The 23,051-nt window shown below is 58.5% G+C and overlaps 1 protein-coding gene across 1 annotated transcript; it reads right to left on the minus strand.

Moving 5' to 3' along the window:
- Nucleotides 1-1,363: 1,363 nt before the first annotated feature.
- LOC136303592 (nicotinate-nucleotide pyrophosphorylase [carboxylating]-like) lies at nucleotides 1,364-4,088 on the minus strand. Its single transcript, XM_066207217.1, has 3 exons — nucleotides 3,501-4,088; nucleotides 2,632-2,763; nucleotides 1,364-1,549 (listed from the first exon to the last, which is right to left on the minus strand). Exons 1-3 carry the CDS (start codon nucleotides 4,086-4,088, stop codon nucleotides 1,364-1,366), a joined length of 906 nt encoding a protein of 301 aa, XP_066063314.1.
- Nucleotides 4,089-23,051: the final 18,963 nt, after the last annotated feature.

Raw genomic sequence — 23,051 nt, forward strand, 5'->3', positions numbered from 1 at the left:
TCCCAGTTTCAGCACCTCATGCTGCTCATGCAAAGGGCCTGTGGCAATTCAGGCTGATGATATCCCACATCCTAGAGAGCTGCAGAGAGTAACGTTCCTTTTTAATCCCAAAAATCACCCAAAAGAAAGGCCCCAGAGGAGATTTAGGTGTAAAATTGTGGATTATTTCAGAAAATACCAATTGCACCTGGAACAATCCCAAAGGTACCTGCCGGCAGGTGGGCACACACAGGTGTGATGGGGCTGGGTGGGATCAGGCGAGGAATTAGTGCCTGATTTTGTGATTTACAGCAAGATTTCTCCTCCTCTCAATTCCCAGTGTTGTGGTGGTGCCAGGTGTGTTGGTGGTGGGTCTGGAAGCCTCAAACTGGGATCTGGGACCTCTAAACTGGGGATTTGGTCCCTCAGATTGGGCATTCAGGTCCTGGATTTTTAAAACTGGGGTCAGGGACCCTCAAACTGTAATCTGGATTCTTTAAACTGGGTCTGGGATTCTCAGGCTGAGATCTGGGACCCCTAAACTCGGGTGGGGCCTTCAAATTCTTGTCCCAACTATGGGATCACTCCTCAGGTGCCAGTTCCCTCACCAAGCCAAGGGATTTCTATTTTTCATTCCCGTTTCTCAGGGAGGTGATGGGGTTTTTTGGCAAAAGGCCGATCCCAGTCTTGACCAGCGGAACTGATACTGGTTTGGAGCAGGGGATCAGGGGGTCAGTGGGTCAATGGTCACAACCCCCCTCTTTTGTTGGTTAAAAAGTAGCTGGTTTTGCACTCGATGGTGGATTTTGAGGGCGACACCATGAAAAAAAAAAAACGGGGGGACATGTGGGGGAGGTGAGGTAGGAGTTTATTTGGGGGTACAAAGAGCAAAGGGGGATGGGGAGACCTCAGGGTGGAGTTTTGGGTCCACCTTAGAGGGGGGAGGTGACTGGGACGACCCCAGGATGGAGATTCGGGATCCACAGGGTGGGCTTTGTGGGGTCTCAGGGGGAATTTGGGGGTCCCAGGGTGGGTTTTGGAGGGCCCCAGGGTGGATTTTTGGCATCCCAGAGTTGATTTAGGGATTTCCAAGATAGATTTTGGGGTCTGAGATGGATTTTGTGGGTCCCAAGGTGTATGGGGGGGGGGGGTGCAGGCATTGGCACCTCCTGGTGGCTAGGAGAACTCAGTTCCAGATTTCACAGTGCCCTCAGTTTTGGGGATTCCCAGGGTGGATTTTGGAGTTTCACGCTGTTCTGCTCCCCCCACAACGGATTTGGGTACCTCAGGTCGGGTTTTGGGGTTCTGGAGTAGGTTTTTGGAGTCCCAGGTTGGATTTTGGTGGTTTCCTAGGGATGGGTTTTCAGGATCCTGGGATAGGTTTTTAGGGTTCCAGCACCCGCAGCGCGAAGTCCAGGGCAGGGGCGCTGTGGGTCAGACACCCCATGGACACCACGTCGATGTGGGGCCCCAAAAACTGGGGGAGGGTCTCCAAAACGATCCCTCCGCTGGCCTCCACCGTCACCCCGGGGTGTGCGGCCTTGACCTGCGCCGCCACCGCGTGCAGCTCCTGGCAGGGGACAGCCCATTAGCAGGGAGCACTCCCTCCCCAAAATTTGGGGGCACCCTGGACATATGATGTGTAATGGATGCTACGTGGTGCAGAACTCCCCCCAAAACTGGTGATTTCACTGCCCAAATCTGCCCGATTCCCCCCCATCCCCACCCCAACTTCAAACCACCAGTTCAGGGATTATTCTGCCCACAGAGCCCCAAAATGGGAGTGTCCACCCCCCAAACCCTCCAAATCGAGGGTTATCCCCCTTAAAGCAGAAACCCAATAAAAATAGGGCTTTCCCACCCAACATCTGCCCAACCGGGGGCCCCACCCACCACTGGCCTCCAGAACAACCCCAAATTTGGGCTCTCCAATCCACTGGCCACCCAAATTGGGGTCCACCCACCCAGAACCTCCCAAAATTGTGCCCCCCCCCAACCCGTCAAATCCAGGCATTTGCCCACCCACTAAGCCCCACACTGTGGTCCTCCCACCTAAACTCCCCAAGTCAAGGGGCCTTCCACCCAAAACACCCAAAACTGGGATTACCCAAAACACCCAAAACTGGGATTACCCAAAACACCCAAAACTGGGATTACCCAAAACCCTCTGACCCCCCAGAACTGGGATTCCCCCTTGTATCTTTGGGACTGCCCCACATTTACAGCAGGTTCCCATTTTCCTGATGCAGCCTCACCCCTGGGTATCCCCCATTTTTGCCACTCCCCTTGATTTTGGGGGCTCAGCTGGGGGGAGCAAAGCCTGGATCTATGGAATCATCCCCCCCTTTTTGGGGTATTGAACCCATTTCACTGGTCTGCCTCCCATTTTAAAGGGTGCAGACCTTCATTCTTGGGGTCTAGCCTCACACCTGAGATGTCCTACCATTCTTGGGAGCCCCTCCCAGATTTTGGGAACTCACCTGGTGGGAGCAGAGGTCAAATCTATGGTGTCTCCCCTCCTACTTTTTGAGAGATCTCTGCCCCATTTTTGGGGTTTAACCCCATTTTTAGAGTCCAACGCCCCATTTCTGGGGTCCAGCCCCACACCTGGGGTCTCACCATTGTTGCTCCCCCTCCGATTTTGGGCCTCACCTGGGGGGTCAGGTTGTCCAGCAGGACGATGTCAGCCCCTGCCCCTGCAGCCGCCAGTGCCTCATCTGCTTTCGAGCACTCGACCCCCAAGCGGCGGGTGAAGCCCCCGGCCCGGCGTACCCCCAAAATCATCTGGGGAAGAGGGGGGTCAGGGGGAACCCCAGACTGATACCCAGTCCCTCAGACCCAGTATGGGGCTGGGTAAAATGGGGGACCCCCCGTCTCCCCCCCCACGCTGATCCCCACAACTTGGGATCCTCTCCCCAGATCCCCCCAGTTCAAGGGTGTCCCCCCACCCCAGAATTGGGGTTGCCCCACCTCCAGTCACCCAAATGTGGAGTTATGCAAGACGTGATCACCACCACCCCCCACATTCAGGGGTCACCCCAGCCAATTTCCCTCCCAAACTGGGATCCCCAACACACATCCCCTCCAGTCCAGGAGTCCTCCCACATCAGTCATGCACAGAATACCCCAGTCCAAGAGTCTGTCCCAAAACTGGTACCCCCTTCATATGCTGGTGTTTCCTCATTCCCCTCGAAATTCGGGGAAGCCCAAACCATCACTCTCCCCAAAACTCGAGCCCCCTCCACCGAAACCCCCCATTTCCTCCAAACCTCATTTTCCTCCCACGCAACAGCCCCAAATTTGGGGTTGTCATGCCTACCACCCAGAACCTGCCAATTCCAGGCTCCCCCCACCAATCTCTCCCCCAAACTGGGGTCCTGGCCCCCCAAATCTCCGAGCTTCCCCGCCTAGCACCCACAATCTCTCGCCATTGCCACCCAAATTCTGGAGTCCCCCAATACCCAGAACCCCCCAATTCAAGGACCCCCCCCCCACTGTCCCCCCAAGTTCGGCGTTTCCACCTGCTCGAGTCCCCCCGCTGCCGCCGCCAGCGCTCGATGATTGTCCTTGAGCAGGAGGAGACCCCCCAAACCTCCCCGGTGGGGGTCGGCGCCCCCCACCCCCAGCGCGTATTTCTCCGCCAAGCGGAAGCCGGGCGTGGTTTTTCGGGTGCCCCCCACGACCCCCGCCCAGCCCTGTGCCCGGGCCACCCCCACGGCCCTCGCGGCCATCGAGGCCACCCCGCTGCAGCGCCCCAAAATATTGAGGGCGACCCTCTCGCCTCCAAGCACCCCCGCGGCCGGACCCTCCACCTCGGCCACCACCACCCGCCCCGGGGGCAGCGCCGCCCCCTCGGGCACCCTCCAGGTGACCCGGCACCCCGACACCCCGAAAACGGCCTCGGCGAAGGGGGCCCCCGCCAGGACGCCCCCCGAGCCGCCCCCGCACTTGCTGAGCAGCTCCGCGCGGGTCGCGGTGTCCCCCGCGGCCGCCACCGCCGCGTCCGGCCAGGGCGCGTCCTCGTCCAGCCAGGAGCGCGCCAGGGAGCGCAGGCGGTGCGGGGGCGGCGCGGGGGCCCAGCCCCGGCCGGGGAGCGCCGAGCTGGCCATGGTCCGGGGGGCCTGGGCAGAGCCACGGGGGCGTTACTTGGGGACTGCGAGGAGGGGGGATTTGGGGTCATGGGGAGGGGTTATTGGGGTCCTAGGAGGGTCCCTGAAAGGATGCTGGGGACCGCGGTGAGATTTTCAGGGAGATGTTGGGGTCTAGAGATGATTTGGGAGTCATTAAGGTGCTGAAGAGGAAATTTGGGTTGGTCTTTGAGGGGTTTGGGGGATCCGGGGGTCCTTGTGGGAATTTTGAGGGGATGCCGGGGGTGGGGGGGTTGAGGGTCCCAGGAGAGACCTTGAGGGGATACTGGGATCCGGGGAGGAGTTTCAGGGAGATATTTGGGTCTGGAGGGGATTTGGGGGTTGTTGGGGTGTTGAAGGGGTAATTTGGGTTGGTCTTGAGGGGGTTTGGGGGATATTGGGATCCTTGGGGGAATTTTGGGAGGGGGCCTGGAGGCTCCTTAGTAGGATTTTGGGCGGGGGATCTTCAGGGGTTTTGAGGGTCCCAGGAGGGTCCTTGAAGAGATATTGGGGTCCTGGGCAGGGGTTGTTGGGGCCATTTGGGAGGTTATTGGTTCCTGGGAAGGGGATTTGGGCGGGTCCTGGGGGGAGGCTGGGGGTCCTAGGAGGGTCCTGGAGGGGATATTGGGGTCCTAAGGGGATTTTGCAGAAGATTTTTGGGTTCAGGGGGGATTTTGGGGGTTTCGGGGGGCTCTGGGGTGGATTTGGGAATCTAGGAAGGAGATCAAATGTGGGTCCCGCCCTCCCCATGCGCATCCCAAATGTGGGTCTCCCTCCCCCCTCCTGCCCCTTCTCCCCAACTCGGGGGAGTCCAAAGTCCGGTCCGGGTTGGCCACATCACCCGCCCCTCCCCCCTCCCCTTCCCGAGACCCCCCAGTGGGGGAGGGGCGCCCACTGACCAGTCGAGGTTCGGACGCGACTGAAGCCCGAATTGGGGGGTCGGGGGGGTTCTTACCTGGGGGGCGCGGCCAGCCCCGCCCCAGCACCCGACCCCGAGCTGTGACTGGCTGTCCCTGGGGTCCCCACCCACCAAAAAAACCCCAAAACCCCAGGTTTAGGGTGGGGGAAGAAATTCACTTCATTGACAATAAATGAGTGTGGCGGGGGAGCGTTGGGGGTCACTTGGGGGGCGCCCCATGGACGGGGGGCACTTGGGGTGACGCCAGATGCCATCAGGTGATTCCCCAACCTGCCCCCCCCAATTCAGACCCTGCCCCACCCCATCAATGTCACGTGGGGGGGGATCACCCCACTGTCACTCATGGGGGTGACAGGAGGTGACAGTGGCAGGACACTGATACAGGACATTGGGATGCGATGGGGCGAACAAGGCGGGGGGGTTGCGGGGGCGGTGCGGGGTGGTGACAGTGCCAGGGGTGTGGTGGTGACATTCCTGTGGGCGGGGCCGGGGCCGAGGGGTGGGACAAGGTTGGGCTGAGGGGAGAAGATGGAGAGGCGGGGAGAGGGGACCAGAGGGACCTGGAAGGGGGAGACACAGAGAGGAGATCGTGGTGCCCAGGCCATGGTGGAGGGGACAGCAGAGGTGACATGGAGATGACAGTGGGGACAGGGATGAGATGGGACCCAGACATGGAGTTGGGGACATGGAGAGGACATAGACATGTCCTCATGTAGCGGGGTCATGGGGATGGGGGTGGTAGCCAGGAGGAGATGGTCAAGGTGACAGCAGACTGCGGAGGTGACACAGAGATGGTCAACGTCACCTGGAGATGATAGTAGGGACATGGGGACGGTGGTGGGAAGAAGGATCAGATGGTTGAAGTGACCTGGGGATAGTGGGGGGAGCAGGGAGGGAGAAGACACAGTCAAGGACACCTGGAGATCGTGGAGGTGACCAGGACATGGTGGTGGCACATGTGGAGGGGACAGGGAGGAGGTGGAGGAGACAGGAAGATGGAACAGGGGACATGGAGATGGGCAGTGTAATGTGAAGAGGTTGGTGGGGACATGGGCAGGACACAAGGGGAGATATGGAAATGTTCAAGGTGACCAGGACATGGTGGTGGGACAAGAGGAGGGGACAGGGAGATGGTGGTGGAGACATGGAGATGGTCAAGACCACCTGGAGATGGTTGAAGGGACAGAAGAAGGGAGAGAGAGGGGAAAAGGGAGGAGCTGGAGGTGACCACAGACCATGAAGGTGACCACGGACCACGAAGGTGACCGTGGAAGTGACCCATGAGCAGAGGGCAGGGTTCAGGTGGGATATGGGGCCATGGGAATGGGGGGATTTGGGATGCTGGGACACGGGCTTGTGGGGACATGGGGACACGGGGACACGTCCTGCTCCCCCTCCGCCTCCAGGGAGTTCCCAGCAATGAACGTGAGGGTATTGCCCAGGAGGACGATGGGGAATGAGATCTTGAGCACTACCAGGCAACGTGACAGTGACAGCAGCGTCATCTTGAGCATCACCTGGGGGCACTGGGGGACAAAGGGTGGAACCCCTGGGGTGCATCAACCTCCCCTTGGCCACCAACCCAACTCCCATGGCCACCAAAACAAATGGCCACCACTCTGAGTGTCACATTCTTGATGGCCACCACCTCAACATCCATGGCCACAGATTCCCTGCTCATGGCCACTAGACCCATGTTCGGCACTCCCGTGGCCACTGAACCGCTGCCCCCTTCCATGGCCACCAGACCCCATGGCCACCAGCCTTATGGCCACCAACTCCACAGCTACCAACTCCAATGGCAGCCAACCTCTCCATGACCACTGCCCCAATCCCTAGAGCCACCAACTCCCCATGGTGACCAGACCCACATCTTGATGCCCACCAGCCCCATGATGACCACCCTGAAGGCCATAAAATGTCTCTCCATGACCAATATCTCGGTGGCCATCAACCCCTATGACCATAATATTGATGGCCACCAGCCTCCCCAAGGCCATCAATCTCCCCATGACCACCATGTTGATGGCCACCAGCCCCATGGCCACCATCCTGGTGGCCACCATGCCCTGTGTTCCTCCCGTGTCCCCCTGCTCCGCTCTGACAGGCAGGGGGCCAATGGAGATGATGACGAAGAGCAGGGACATAGAGAGGCAGATGGAGCCCATCAGCCAGATGTTCACCCAGGGTGGCATCCAGGCCAGCAAATGGTCCTCTAACAGGCTGTGGGCGATATGGGGACATTGGGGGATCACCATGGGGGGAGAGATTGGTCATCAACGGGGAGGGACATGGGAGGACGTGGTGGGAACAGAGGATGGATTGAGCCCGTCAGCCAGATGTTTACCCAGGGCAGCATCTGGTTCTCCAATAGGTTGGGAGAGACACTGGGGACTTTAAGGGGTCACCTTGGGGGGGACAGGGGGATGAGGGACACCACAAGGACTCAGGGCCAGGGATTGTTTCTTCAAGAGCCTAAGTGGTACATCAGGAACATCTGGGGGTCACTATGGTGGTGGGCACATGGTGGGACATGGACAGGGGATGGAAGGTGGGGGAGGGGTGTGGGTTGCCATGGAGGAGGACATGGGACGACTCATTGAAGGCACATGGGGGCATCACAGAGGGCATGATGGTGATGATGATGATGGTGATGGCAGTGGTAGTGATGGTCATGTGATGATGATGATGATGGAGATGGGTGATGAAGATGGTGGTGATGATGATGATGGTGTTAAGTGATGAAATGGTGATGCTGTAGAGGAAGATGGTGTCGATGGTGTTGGGTGATGATAATGGAGGTGATGGAGTTCACTGTGGTGTTGATGATGAAAACCAAGGTGTGAGTGATAGTAATGATGACGGTGACAGTGATGGTGGTGATGATGATAGTGTTGTCAGTGTCATGGTGATGGAATTGGTTGTGTTGGAGTTGACTGGTGACAATGATGTTAGCGATGAAGATGAAGGTGCGAGTGATGAAGATGAAGATGTGGGTGGTGTGGTGGTAACAGTGTCTATGGTGGTGTGTAATGATGATGCTGTTTGGTGGTCTTGATTGGGGTTGCTGGTGAAGATGATGGTGTGACTGATGAAGATGTTGATGACAAAGATGGTGCTGATGATGGTATTGATGACAAAAGTGAAGGTGTCTGTGATGAAGACAAAGGTATCAATGATGAAGATGATGGTGTGGCTGATGAAGATGATGAAGGTGATGATGGTGTAACTGGTGTCATGGTGATGGTGTCAACGGTGTTGGATGATGAGGATATTGGTGATGGAGTTCACCATAGTGTGGATGAAAGCATGAGTGATAAAGATGAGGTATGTTAGGATGATGATGATGATGGTGTGACTAGTGTCATGGTGATGGTGTTAATGGTGTGGGTGATGAAGATGAAGGTGATGAAGATGACAGTGATGGTGCTGTTGGTGTTGTGGTGATGATGACAGGTTGATGATACTGGGTGATGGTGATGGAGGTGAGGATGATGAAGATGATGTTGCTGTGGGGGTGAGGTTGATGGTGCGGGTGGTTGTGGTGACGAAGATGATGGTGATGATGAAGGCCACCCCTTGGCTACTTGTTGAGGGCATGTCACATCTCGATGGGGACCAGCAGTGACAGCGCCAAGCCTCAGAGACCACGTTGTGCTCTGGGACCTGCAGGAAGTGGGGGTGGATGATCACCAGGAGATGACCGGGCTGGAACACTGAGGGGACACATGGGGACACCCAGGGGGGTGGGGAGGCTCCACTGTTGTTGGGATTAAGGAACAACACTTGCCCATCCCAAAATCTGTCACCTCAGGAGAACTTTGCCATGAGACAAGCGCAGAATGGAGCACCCTAAGATAACATCAAGGTGGGACAATTGTCCGGGGGTTATCTCGCACCTTGGGGGAGGTAAACAAAGCTGGGGGAGCAGACTGCATCCCGAGTGGTGGACAGGGAAATCCAACCAGGCATCCCTGCTGGAATCGGCTCCGACTGGGTCAAAGGGAATTCCAGAGGGGAATACGGCGACCACCAACTCATGGCCACCAACCCCAGAAACCTCCGGCTGAAGAGAAGAGAAAACCTGAGCTGGGACTAATTAGCACCCAAGGCCAGAAAATTGTTTACCAATGGCATTAGAGAGCTGTGTAGCCCTTGAGCACCAATTCCTTAGTTTGCTAAAATGGATAAACAGGGAAAAGTTCACAATGCCCTCAGGACCCCTCACCACTGAGAAGCTCCGGGGGAAGAAGGACCAACAGAATGCTGCTGGATCCATGGGTGGTGCTGACCTTCTGATTGATCTCCCTCCCTCCCTTCTCCCTCTCTTCCTGCCCTTCTCCTTCCTCTCCCTCACATTTCATTGTCCAGTGAATTCTGTACTATTGACTTTGGCACATGGTCCCATTTGCCCCTGAATTTGGGCAGAGGCACCTCAGGGATGGCATCTGAACACCCGAGGATCCTGAAAGTGACCTTAAGCCCCTCACTCCCGACAGGCATGAGCTCAGGAGTGCTGATCCTTGGGCAGGGAAGCACTGTGGCTCCCAGACGGACCAGAGGAACCAGGGATCCAGGCTCTTGTCCCTGACCCAGTCCTGCCCTGACCCCAACCTGTGCTCCCTGGGGATGGGGCTCCCAGAGCCCTGGGCAGAACCCATTTCCCTCCGTGCCCCAAATCCTGGGCACTGCAGAGGCTGCTCTGGGTGCCCCTCATCCCTCCCAGCTGTGGGGGGACATTCCAGGGTGTCCCAACCTGCCCTGTCCAGGGCACCAGGGAGACAGACACCTGTGAGCCTCTGGAGTGACTCTGTTCATGGTGGGAGAGGAACTGGAGACTCCCAGGTTTGAGAGAGCAGCACAGAACACACAAGGATTCAGAACACACAGGGTCATGGGAACACTCAGGGGCACGGGAACACACATGGGCATGAGTACAAGCAGTCATGGATAGACAGAGTTGCTTTGCTGAAGGGGTTTATTGATTCTTCCAGGGAAATTCCCAGGGCTCCCAGGGGATCAGGGGGGTTATCCAGGCATGATCATCTCCTCATACCGCTGGAGAGGGACAGGACACGAGTGTCACCACCAGTTCCAGGCCTGAAAGGCAGAGCCCAAATTGGGACAAATCCTGGTGTCCACTGGGACACAAGAGGGCCCTTGTCCCCACCCCTCCCTCTGCAGGGAACTGCAGCAGGAGAAGGGATTTGGAGCCCGGGATACACCTGGGACTGGACTTGGCTCTTGAGATCCATGTGCCTCCCAGAGCCCCTCACCCTGGAATATCCCAAAAGCTCCCACAGCCCTCCCTGCTCCCACAGGGACACTGGGTGTCCCCAGAGCCCCCCAGTGCAAGGAAAGCCTTGGGGACAGCTCTGGCCACCTCAGCCCACATGGGTCAGGGACAGCCCCCTCCATGTCCCTCTGCCATCCCCAAGGTCTGCACACACCAGTGGGATCAGGGATCTGCCCTGGGCCCTGAGGATCTTTTGTGGGGCAGGAGATCCCCCAAGATTTCTCACCGGGGAATCCAGAGGGGCAGCCAGGCATCACTCCCGCAGAAGCTTCACCTGCTCAGCCACAGGGGGCTGGGGAGAAAGGCAGGGTTAGAGCCACACTGGAGGATACTGGGGCATGTTGCGACATACTGGGGCATGCTGGTGTGTACTGGGGCACAGTCGGGTGTACTGGGGTGCACTGGGATGCCCTGGAGGGTCATGACCAGGACAGGGGAAGCTCTGGGCCCAGCACAACTCCAGGTACTCACCTCAGACCTCTTCACTCGTTGGACACCACTTCCTTTCTGTAGAGAGATGGGGCGATGTCACTGGTCACTGGGGTGTCCCCAGACCCAGCAAGGCCTGGGGGGACCCAGCCAGCCCCCACTTCCCACACTGGTGCCCCAATTCCAGGACTTACCCCAATGCATCCACCATAACCTCCTCCTACGACCGTCTGCAGATGGAGAGCAAAAGGTTAGTCTGCAATGGGGCTAAGTGGGCTCAGAGAGTCACAGGTGTCCCCAGTCCCCGTGGCAGACCCCAGTCAGAGGGGGAAAATCCCTTTTGCTCCCCCAGTCCCACTCCAACCAGTCTCACCTGATCCCTGCTCCTGCAGGGAACACGGTGGGGATGGAGACAAGGACGGCGAGAGGAGTTTGGGGACTCCAAGGAGGAGAGGATGGAGTGGGACGTAGGGGCCACAAAGACAGTGAACCGAGGGTAGCTGGGGATCCCAAGGGATGTGGCTGGTGGTGTTGAAAGGATGAGAATTGGGGAATGGGGTGGGGAGGCAGGAATTCCAGTGGGGGGCCATGGGGGGTGAAGGGGAAGGTGGGTGGGGACATGAGAAAGTGGGGGCGGAGGACAGAAGTTTACGGCTTTGGGAGGGGCAGTCAAGGAGGGGGACAGCCCTGTCATGGACAAGGAGAAAGGGAAAGGACTGGAGGGAAGGAGGAGAGGAAATGGATGGGGCATGATGCTCTTTGGGGTTGACTGGGCTGCACGGGGATGGGAGGGAATACAGTGGGGACCCTGGGGAAGTCGTAGCCTTGGGAAGCTCTGGGGTGTCCTGGCATGCACTGGGGCACAATGGGATGCCCTGCAGGGTGGTGGCCATGAGAGGGGAGGGTTTGGGCTGAGCAGAAAAACTCACGGTACTCACATTGCCAATCTTAATGCCACCAGCTTGCTGTGGAGAGACCATGAGATGTCACCAGTCACTGGGGTGTCCCCAGGCCTGGTAAAGGTTGGGGTGACCAAACTGGCCCCCAGTTCCCACACTGGTGCACACAGCTCCAGGACTTACCCCGGCACACAGAACACCACTGCCATCCATGGCCTAGGGAAGGAGAGGAAAAGCTTGGTCAGGAGTGGCCCCAGTGGGGCTGGGGGGCACACAGGTGTCCTCAGCCCCCCCCGACCCTGGCTGTCCTCTGCTCTGAGCAGGGGCTGCCGGGGATTTGGGGACGCCAGTGCGGGGTGAAAGGCAATGGACTGAGGGGAAAGACTGGGAAGAAGACCCTGGGAATCCTCCTGGGGGTGGCATTTCCCACTTTGTGCCAGTCCGGCCCGGCTTGGCACAGGACCAGTTCAGCCCAGTTTGGCCAAGTTCAGCCGAGTCTGCGCTTGAATTAGTTTGGACCTCTTGGTCCCATTTCAGCCTAGGTTGGGATTGGCCTTTGTCCTTGGGTGGGAAACAGAGGAGATGCTGGGGAGATGCCCGAGGGGACCAAGAGGACGGGATTTGGGGGAAGCAGAACAGGAAAGCGCTGGGGCCCTTCCAGGGAGGAGCCGGGTCCGACCATCCTGTGGGGAAGCCGGGCTCTGGCACCAGGACTTTCACAGCAGGAAGAGGAAGGACAGACGCAATGGTGGCAAGGAGAAAGCGGCTCCTCCTGGAGCCAGGGAGCCCGGCAGAGCCCCTGCATCGGGAAGAGCCCCCAGCCCAGAGCCCAGCCCGTGGCCTTGGAGCCTCACCTTGCTCTGTGATGGGAGGCACAGCAGGATGGAGAAGAGCAGGGCCACGCCGAGCACAGCCACCTTCATCTTCCTCTTGGAGTGGGCAGCGCTGCCTGAGGCTGCAGCAGGGCAGGAGAGCCTTTATCCCTGCCGGGACTCCTCCCTGCGCCCCCCCCGAGAGCCCCCAGGCCAAAGCCCGGCTTGGCACAGCCCCCAGCCCTGGCCACAAGCCCAGCCCTGGCCCAGAGTCCATCCCACCTGCGGCACGGATCCAGCCCCCTCCCCGGCATCCCTCCAGCTTCCTGCACGGGGCAGCTGCCCCTGGAAGGGCCCGGCCACCCGGGGGGCCAAGGGGGGCAGGCAGGGGTCCCAAGGCAGCTGGGGACCCTGTGGGGACAACCCCCACTCCAACACAATCCATCCTCCAGCAGCCCCCAGTGCCACATCCCCACCTCCCGCTGTCCCTGCCCCCCCAGAGCGTTCCCTGTCGGACACCCCGGAGCTGAGCCCGGCCCCAAACCTGGTGTGTCAGAGCAGAATTGTCCCTGTTGTCACTGCAGCCCCTTGGCTGAACCGGGGACTGGACTCACCCCTCTGCTTGGGGCACCAGGACCCCGGGATCAGGGAGAACGGGGAGGTGGGAGGACAACGGGGTAACAGGCCCTGGGAACAGCTCAGTGACCAGATCTCCAGCCTCTGGGGACACTGGGCACTGCTGAGGAATGGTGGCACTGGGACACCAGGGCTGGGCTTGGGGCAGTGCTGGGGTGGCCGCAGTGTCTGGCTCCAGCCCATTCCGGGCACTGCAGCCCCAAACTGCTCCTGGCCCCCAGGGGAAGATCCCCTGCCCGGCCCCACCGACCCACCTGAGACCACCGTGTCCCGCTGGGTGCCCCCATGCTGCTCTGCTGAGCTGTCCCTGACACGGGGTCCCAGGGGCTCTGTGCCCAGCAGGGCTGTGGCTCCAGACTGGGCTGGCACTGGGACACAGCTCCCGCAGCTCCCCTGGCCCCAGGGATGGCCCTGCCCTGTGCTTGTCCCCAGCGCTGTCCCTGAGCAGGGGTCACCTTCCCACCTGAGGGTCCCGTGCTCCTGTCCCAGCTCAGAGCCCCTGTCAGGGTGACCCCCGAGGGCACAGATCAGGGACAGACCCTGGCAGGGCCTCCTGGGAGCTGCCAGTGCCTCCATTCCCCACTGACATTCCCTGACATTTCCAGGAGATGTTCCCTCCTCACGGGACACTGACCACACAGAAGGGACCTGTTGTGGGACAGGTGGGAAAACCTTTCAGGCACCTGGCTTGACTGTTTGTGTTGGATTTTCCCCAGGAGACAGCAGTGACCTGGAAGATTTTCCTTTTGCCTGTCGGTGCTCTGTGCCTCCTTTGTTGGAGAATTGAGGAGCGTTGACTCAGGAGGGGCCGCCCCTGGACGCCTGAGGGGCCCTTCTGGATGATCCCAGCTGGGGGTTCATGGAATCTGCACAGATGAGCTCATGTTTCCAGATCAGCGGCTCATGGGAACATGGGAATGTTCCCAGTTTGGTGTCTGATGGAGAGATGGCTTAGAGAATTGACCAGGGGCGGCCTGGGGTGCAGCTGATCTGACCTGGACTGTGTCCCTTCCTCTCCCTGAGCACGACTCTGAGCAACCTGAGAAATTTCTGATTTTCCTGTCATCCTTTCTGTGGGATTTTTTCCCCACTTGGGTTCCAAATCAATTTCTGGCCCATCCATTCTCCCCAGGCTGTGACCACAGGGAGGTGTTCTGGTGGGTCACAGGGGGGAAAAGAGGAGCCTGTTCTCCCCACATTTACATCTCCCTTCCAAATTCCCCTGAGCCCTCCAGTTCCCAGTCTCCCTCAGCAGCTGAGGTGTGGGGCAGAGCGGGGGAGACAGGACAGGAGCAGGGGGTCTCAGTGCTGTCATAGTGGTTTGGCTGGGATAACTGGCTGGTGAATAGTTGAATCAGTTTCTCGGGCTGTGCCATGCTCCTGCTCCTGCTGCAATTGTGACAGGTGGGTTTGGGCTGCAGTGCTCTGGGGGGGCTTTCTGGGAAGTGCTGTAAAATCCTGGCCTTGATCTTCATCAGGCATTGGGGCTCTGTGCTGGGCCATCCCTCTGCTTTGGGCATGGAGAAAATTCCCAATTTCACTTCTTGCCTTTTGTCCTTCAGGATGTTTTCAGCAGGGCACACACAGAATGGCCCCAGCTCCACCTGTGCCTCCCTCACAGGTGTGCTCTCTCTCATTCCAAGCACTCTCTAGGAGAGCAAACCATCAGCTGGTGACTCCAATGGCAGATACCGGGGCCGAGAGTAAAGGAATTCGAGGATACAGGACCCAGCTGGGGATTCCTTGCTGGAGATGTGGGCATTGACAGTGGGATTGGGAATGGGGCAGCAGTCCTCAGCCTCTGGAACCTGCTCCTGCTCACTGGGAAGAACAGGAATCTCTTTGAGCAAGGTCTTGTGAGCTCCTGGTAAGGGATGCACCAGGGATCTGAGGGAATCACCTGTGGGGAAGGCAATTTACATCACCTGGAGAAGCAGCAGCCATCCCAACACCCGGATGGAATCTAGTACACGCTGTCCATCTGGAGAGAGTTTGTGCAAGGTGCACTGATGCTGTTCACCAAGGGTGTGGGGATAAGGGGCTGGACAGGCCACCCAGCCCCAGGAACTGGGAATGTCCCTGCCTCTTTCAGGAATGAGTCTCAGCTGTGGAGAAACTGTCTCTGCAGTTATCCCAGCTTATAAGGAAGTTAGTTTTTCCTGCTCCTATTGACCGCTGTCTCAGCTATGAAGAGTTTCTGCTCAAGGGAGGGGCACTGGTGCCACGGCCCATGTGTCACCCCATGGTTCTGTCTGTGGGACAGGGGGCTGGACAGGAGGAAGTGGGATGGGGAACGTTCCTGGAGACCAGAAGCTCGAGTACAGAAATTGGAAGGGGAAAAAAAGACAAAAAGCATTTCTCCAGGAATATCCCAGAATTTTAGGATACCTGTGGTTGGAAAAGGCCTCCAAGACCATCAAGGCCACCCTTCTCACCACACCAGAGCCCTGAGTGCCACGTCCAGGCATTGCTTGGACACCTCCAGGTTGGGGACTCCATCATCTTCCTGGGCAGCCCTTTCCAAGGTCTGACAACCCTTTCCATGCAGGAATTCATCCAGATGTCCAACCTAAAGCTCCCCTGGCACAGCTTGAGGCTGTTGCCTCTTATCCTGTCCCTGTTCCCTGGGAACAGAGCCCAGCCCCACCTGGCTGCCCCCTCCTGTCCGGGAGTTGTGCAGGGTGAGAAGGTTCCCGCCTGAGCCTCCTTTTCTTCAGCCTGAACCCCCCTGGATGCTCCTGGTGCTCCAGCACCTTCCACAGCTCCGTTCCCTTCCCTGGACATGCTCCAACCCCTCAATGTGTCTCTGGCCATGAGGACCCAGACCTGGACAAACCCCTCCAGGGGCCTCAGCAGAACCAGCACAGGCACTGTCACTGCCCTGGTCCTGCTGCCACCCCAGGCTGGCACAACACAGGTGCCCTTGGCCTCTGGCCCACCTGGGCACACCTGTGCTCCTGTTCAGATGCTGTCACCTGCACCCCCAGGACCTTTTCCAGCCAGTCTGCTCCAACCTGGAGCGTTCCATGGGGTTGTTGCGACCCCAGTGTGGGACCCGGCACTTGGCCTTATCGACCCTCAAAGGCCCATCGATCCGGCCTGCCCAGATCCTTGTGCGGAGCCTTTGTGCCCAGCAGCAGATCCACAGGCCCACCCAGATGGTGTTTTCCTTGAGTTTGGTGCTGGTAGTGTCAATCAGCCCTGAGCCCTGTTCAAGTGAAGCGCAGATCAGGAAAAGGAGCCTATCAACCCCCAGCTAGGGGCATCTGGAATGGCCCCTCAGGTGTCCAGGGGCTGGAAATTCCTCTGCTGATCAGCTTCACCTCTTGGGTCAACACTCTTCAATTCTCCAACAAAGGAGGCACAGAGCACTGACAGGCAAAAGGAAAATCTTCCAGGTCACTGCTGGCTCCTGGGGAAAATCCAACACAAACAGTCAAGCCAGGTGCCTGAAAGGTTTTCCCACCCGTCCCACAACAGGTCCCTTCTGTGTGGTCAGTGTCCCGTGAGGAGGGAACATCTCCTGGAAATGTCAGGGAATGTCAGTGGGGAATGGAGGCACTGGCAGCTCCCAGGAGGCCCTGCCAGGGTCTGTCCCTGATCTGTGCCCTCGGGGGTCACCCTGACAGGGGCTCTGAGCTGGGACAGGAGCGCGGGACCCTCAGGTGGGAAGGTGACCCGTGCTCAGGGACAGCGCTGGGGACAAGCACAGGGCAGGGCCATCCCTGGGGCCAGGGGAGCTGCGGGAGCTGTGTCCCAGTGCCAGCCCAGTCTGGAGCCACAGCCCTGCTGGGCACAGAGCCCCTGGGACCCCGTGTCAGGGACAGCTCAGCAGAGCGGCGTGGGGGCACCCAGCGGGACACGGTGGTCTCAGGTGGGTCGGTGGGGCCGGGCAGGGGATCTTCCCCTGGGGGCCAGGAGCAGTTTGGGGCTGCAGTGCCCGGAATGGGCTGGAGCCAGACACTGCGGCCACCCCAGCACTGCCCCAAGCCCAGCCCTGGTGCCCCAGTGCCACCATTCCTCAGCAGTGCCCAGTGTCCCCAGAGGCTGGAGATCTGGTCACTGAGCTGTTCCCAGGGCCTGTTACCCCGTTGTCCTCCCACCTCCCCATTCTCCCTGATCCCGGGGTCCTGGTGCCCCAAGCAGAGGGGTGAGTCCAGTCCCCGGTTCAGCCAAGGGGCTGCAGTGACAACAGGGACAATTCTGCTCTGACACACCAGGTTTGGGGCCGGGCTCAGCTCCGGGGTGTCCCACAGGGAACGCTCTGGGAGGGCAGGGACAGCGGGAGGTGGGGATGTGGCACTGGGGGCTGCTGGAGGATGGATTGTGTTGGAGTGGGGGTTGTCCCCACAGGGTCCCCAGCTGCCTTGGGACCCCTGCCTGCCCCCCTTGGCCCCCCGGGTGGCCGGGCCCTTCCAGGGGCAGCTGCCCCGTGCAGGAAGCTGGAGGGATGCCGGGGAGAGGGCTGGATCCGTGCCGCAGGTGGGATGGACTCTGGGCCAGGGCTGGGCTTGTGGCCAGGGCTGGGGGCTGTGCCAAGCCGGGCTTTGGCCTGGGGGCTCTCGGGGAGGGCGCAGGGAGGAGTCCCGGCAGGGATAAAGGCTCTCCTGCCCTGCTGCAGCCTCAGGCAGCGCTGCCCACTCCAAGAGGAAGATGAAGGTGGCTGTGCTCGGCGTGGCCCTGCTCTTCTCCATCCTGCTGTGCCTCCCATCACAGAGCAGGGTGAGGCTCCAAGGCCACGGGCTGGGCTCTGGGCTGGGGGCTCTTCCCGATGCAGGGGCTCTGCCGGGCTCCCTGGCGCCAGGAGGAGCCGCTTTCTCCTTGCCACCATTGCCTCTGTCCTTCCTCTTCCTGCTGTGAAAGTCCTGGTGCCAGAGCCCGGCTTCGCCACGGGATGGTCGGACCCGGCTCCTCCCTGGAAGGGCCCCAGCGCTTTCCTGTTCTGCTCCCCCCAAATCCCGTCCTCTTGGTCCCCTCGGGCATCTCCCCAGCATCTCCTCTGTTTCCCACCCAAGGACAAAGGCCAATCCCAACCTAGGCTGAAATGGGACCAAGAGGTCCAAACTAATTCAAGCGCAGACTCGGCTGAACTTGGCCAAACTGGGCTGAACTGGTCCTGTCCCAAGCCGGGCCGGACTGGCACAAAGTGGGAAATGCCACCCCCAGGAGGATTCCCAGGGTCTTCTTCCCAGTCTTTCCCCTCAGTCCGTTGCCTTTCACCCCGCACTGGCGTCCCCAAATCCCCGGCAGCCCCTGCTCAGAGCAGAGGACAGCCAGGGTCGGGGGGGGCTGAGGACACCTGTGTGCCCCCCAGCCCCACTGGGGCCACTCCTGACCAAGCTTTTCCTCTCCTTCCCTAGGCCATGGATGGCAGTGGTGTTCTGTGTGCCGGGGTAAGTCCTGGAGCTGTGTGCACCAGTGTGGGAACTGGGGGCCAGTTTGGTCACCCCAACCTTTACCAGGCCTGGGGACACCCCAGTGACTGGTGACATCTCATGGTCTCTCCACAGCAAGCTGGTGGCATTAAGATTGGCAATGTGAGTACCGTGAGTTTTTCTGCTCAGCCCAAACCCTCCCCTCTCATGGCCACCTGGTTGGAGTGGGACTGGGGGAGCAAAAGGGATTTTCCCCCTCTGGCTGGGGGTTGCCACAGGGCCTGGGGACACCTGTGACCCTCTGAGCCCACTTAGCCCCATTCCGGACTAACCTTTTGCTCTCCATCTGCAGGCGGACTTAGGACGAGGTATAGGTGGATGCATTAGGGTAAGTCCTGGAATTGGGGCACCAGTGTGGGAAGTGGGGGCTGGCTGGGTCCCCCCAGGCCTTGCTGGGTCTGGGGACACCCCAGTGACCAGTGACATCGCCCCATCTCTCTACAGCATGGATATGGTGTCCAACGAGTGAAGAGGTCTGAGGTACCTGGAGTTGTGCTGGGCCCAGAGCTTCCGCTGTCCTGGTCATGACCCTCCAGGGCATCCCAGTGCACCCCAGTACACCCGACGGTGCCCCAGTACACACCAGCACGCCCCAGTATGTCCCAACATGCCCCAGTATCCTCCAGTGTGGCTCTAACCCTGCCTTTCTCCCCAGCCCCCTGTGGCTGAGCAGGTGAAGCTTCTGCGGGAGTGATGCCTGGCTGCCCCTCTGGATTCCTCGGTGAGAAATCTTGGGGGATCTCCTGCCCCACAAAAGATCCTCAGGGCCCAGGGCAGATCCCTGATCCCACTGGTGTGTGCAGACCTTGGGGATGGCAGAGGGACATGGAGGGGGCTGTCCCTGACCCATGTCGTGGGCTGAGGTGGCCAGAGCTGTCCCCAAGGCTTTCCTTGCACTGGGGGGCTCTGGGGACACCCAGTGTCCCTGTGGGAGCAGGGAGGGCTGCGGGAGCTTTTGGGATATTCCAGGGTGAGGGGCTCTGGGAGGCACATGGATCTCAAGAGCCAAGTCCAGTCCCAGGTGTATCCTGGGCTCCAAATCCCTTCTCCTGCTGCAGGTCCCTGCAGAGAGAGGGGTGGGGACAAGGGCCCTCTCGTGTCCCAGTGGACACCGGGATTTGTCCCAATTTGGGCTCTGCCTTTCAGGCCTGGAACTGGTGGTGACACTCGTGTCCTGTCCCTCTCCAGCGGTATGAGGAGATGATCATGCCTGGATAACCCCCCTGATCCCCTGGGAGCCCTGGGAATTTCCCTGGAAGAATCAATAAACCCCTTCAGCAAAGCAACTCTGTCTATCCATGACTGCTTGTACTCATGCCCATGTGTGTTCCCGTGCCCCTGAGTGTTCCCATGACCCTGTGTGTTCTGAATCCTTGTGTGTTCTGTGCTGCTCTCTCAAACCTGGGAGTCTCCAGTTCCTCTCCCACCATGAACAGAGTCACTCCAGAGGCTCACAGGTGTCTGTCTCCCTGGTGCCCTGGACAGGGCAGGTTGGGACACCCTGGAATGTCCCCCCACACCTGGGAGGGACGAGGGGCACCCAGAGCAGCCTCTGCAGTGCCCAGGATTTGGGGCACGGAGGGAAATGGGTTCTGCCCAGGGCTCTGGGAGCCCCATCCCCAGGGAGCACAGGTTGGGGTCAGGGCAGGACTGGGTCAGGGACAGGAGCCTGGATCCCTGGTTCCTCTGGTCCATCTGGGAGCCACAGTGCTTCCCTGCCCAAGGATCAGCACTCCTGAGCTCATGCCTGTCGGGAATGAGGGGCTTAAGGTCACTTTCAGGATCCTCGGGTGTTCAGATGCCATCCCTGAGGTGCCTCTGCCCAAATTCAGGGGCAAATGGGACCATGTGCCAAAGTCAATAGTACAGAATTCACTGGACAATGAAATGTGAGGGAGAGGAAGGAGAAGGGCAGGAAGAGAGGGAGAAGGAAGGGAGGGAGATCAATCAGAAGGTCAGCACCACCCATGGATCCAGCAGCATTCTGTTGGTCCTTCTTCCCCCGGAGCTTCTCAGTGGTGAGGGGTCCTGAGGGCATTGTGAACTTTTCCCTGTTTATCCATTTTAGCAAACTAAGGAATTGGTGCTCAAGGGCTACACAGCTCTCTAATGCCATTGGTAAACAATTTTCTGGCCTTGGGTGCTAATTAGTCCCAGCTCAGGTTTTCTCTTCTCTTCAGCCAGAGGTTTCTGGGGTTGGTGGCCGTGAGTTGGTGGTCGCCGTATTCCCCTCTGGAATTCCCTTTGACCCAGTCAGAGCCGATTCCAGCAGGGATGCCTGGTTGGATTTCCCTGTCCACCACTCGGGATGCACTCTGCTCCCCCAGCTTTGTTTACCTCCCCCAAGGTGCGAGATAACCCCCGGACAATTGTCCCACCTTGATGTTATCTTAGGGTGCTCCATTCTGTGCTTGTCTCATGGCAAAGTTCTCCTGAGGTGACAGATTTTGGGATGGGCAAGTGCTGTTCCTTAATCCCAACACCAGTGGAGCCTCCCCACCCCCCTGGGTGTCCCCATGTGTCCCCTCAGTGTTCCAGCCCGGTCATCTCCTGGTGACCATCCACCCCCACTTCCTGCAGGTCCCAGAGCACAACGTGGTCTCTGAGGCTCGGCGCTGTCACTGCTGGTCCCCATCGAGATGTGACATGCCCTCAACAAGTAGCCAAGGGGTGTCCTTCATCATCACCATCATCTTCGTCACCACAACCACCCGCATCATCAACCTCATCCCCACAGCAACATCATCTTCATCATCCTCACCTCCATCACCATCACCCAGTATCATCAACCTGTCATCATCACCACAACACCAACAGCACCATCACTGCCATCTTCATCACCTTCATCTTCATCACCCACACCATTAACACCATCACCATGACACTAGTCACACCATCATCATCATCATCCTAACATACCTCATCTTTATCACTCACGCTTTCATCCACACTATGGTGAACTCCATCACCAATATCCTCATCATCCAACACCGTTGACACCGTCACCATGACACCAGTAACACCATCATCACCTTCATCATCTTCATCAGCCACACCATCATCTTCATCATTGATACCTTTGTCTTCATCACAGACACCTTCACTTTTGTCATCAATACCACCATCAGCACCATCTTTGTCATCATCTTCATCAGTCACACCATCATCTTCACCAGCAACCCCAATCAAGACCACCAAACAGCATCATCATTACACACCACCATAGACACTGTTACCACCACACCACCCACATCTTCATCTTCATCACTCGCACCTTCATCTTCATCGCTAACATCATTGTCACCAGTCAACTCCAACACAACCAATTCCATCACCATGACACTGACAACACTATCATCATCACCACCATCACTGTCACCATCATTATTACTATCACTCACACCTTGGTCTTCATCATCAACACCACAGTGAATTCCATCAGCTCCATTATCATCACCCAACACCATCTTCATCATCCATCTCCATCATCATCATCATATGAACGTCACCACCACCACCATCATCATCATCATCACCATTATGCCCTCCATGATGCCCCTGTGTCCCTTCAGTGAGTCGTCCCATGTCCTCCTCCATGGCAACCCACACCCCTCCCCCACCTTCCATCCCATCCATGTCCCGCCATCTGCCCACCCACCATGGTGACCCCAAGATGTTCCTGATGTACCACTTAGGCACCTGAAGAAACAATCCCTGGCCCAAATGTCTCCAATCACCATGTCCCCGAGTCCTTGTGGTGTTCCTCATCCCCCCTTCCCCCCAAGGTGACCCCTTAATGTCCCCAGTGTCCCTTCCAACCTATTGGAGAACCAGATGCTGCCCTGGGTAAACATCTGGCTGATGGGCTCCACACATCCTCTGTTCCCATATCCTCCCCCATCTTGACCTCCCAATCTCTCCCCCCATGGTGATCCCCAAATGTCCCCATGTCCCCCACAGCCTGTCAGAGAGCCAATCACTTGCCTGGATGCCACAATGGGCGAACATGTGGCTGATGTGTAGAACTCAAACCCCTGGATTGTGTGGTGCTGGCAAGGAACTCCAAGATTGAGTTGGCAGGAACACTAGCTCGGCAGGAGATGGGTGGGGGAACCCTTGATTGGGCATGTTCTGGGTGGTAGGTGTGACAAACCCAAATTTGGGGGTATGGGGTCTGGGGAACATGAGGGTTGGAGGAAATGGAGGTTTTGGAGGAGGTGGCTCGATTTTGTGGGCAGTGATGGCTGGGGTAACCCAAATTTCAACAGTGGTGAGGAAGAACCAATATTTGAAGGGGGTACCAATTTTGGGACAGACCCTTGGACTGGGGTATTCTGGGTGAGGACTTATGTGGGAGGACTCCTGGATTGGGGGGGATGTGTGTGGGGGTCCAAGTTTGGGAGGGAACTTGGGGAGTACCTCCTGAATTGGGGGGGATTATGTGTTGGGTAGCCCTAAATATGGGTGACTGTAGGTGGGGGAACTTCAAATTTGTGGGCAGCAGATGCCCTAGAATTGG

This window comes from Chamaea fasciata, unplaced genomic scaffold (genome assembly GCF_029207755.1).
Source record: "Chamaea fasciata isolate MVZ Bird 193981 ecotype frontalis unplaced genomic scaffold, bChaFas1.0.hap1 SCAF_38, whole genome shotgun sequence".
In the NCBI taxonomy this organism is placed as follows: Eukaryota; Metazoa; Chordata; class Aves; order Passeriformes; family Sylviidae; genus Chamaea; species Chamaea fasciata.

Bases quoted from the DNA above. Each gene is read 5' to 3' on its own strand.
- LOC136303592 (XM_066207217.1), bottom strand. From the start codon at position 4,088: ATGGCCAGCTCGGCGCTCCCCGGCCGGGGCTGGGCCCCCGCGCCGCCC. The intron at 2,764-3,500 runs GTGGAAACGCCG...CCTCTTCCCCAG, and splicing joins CAGCGGGGGGACTCGAGCAG to ATGATTTTGGGGGTACGCCG. The intron at 1,550-2,631 runs GTGAGGCCCAAA...GTCCCCTGCCAG, and splicing joins TGGACAACCTGACCCCCCAG to GAGCTGCACGCGGTGGCGGC.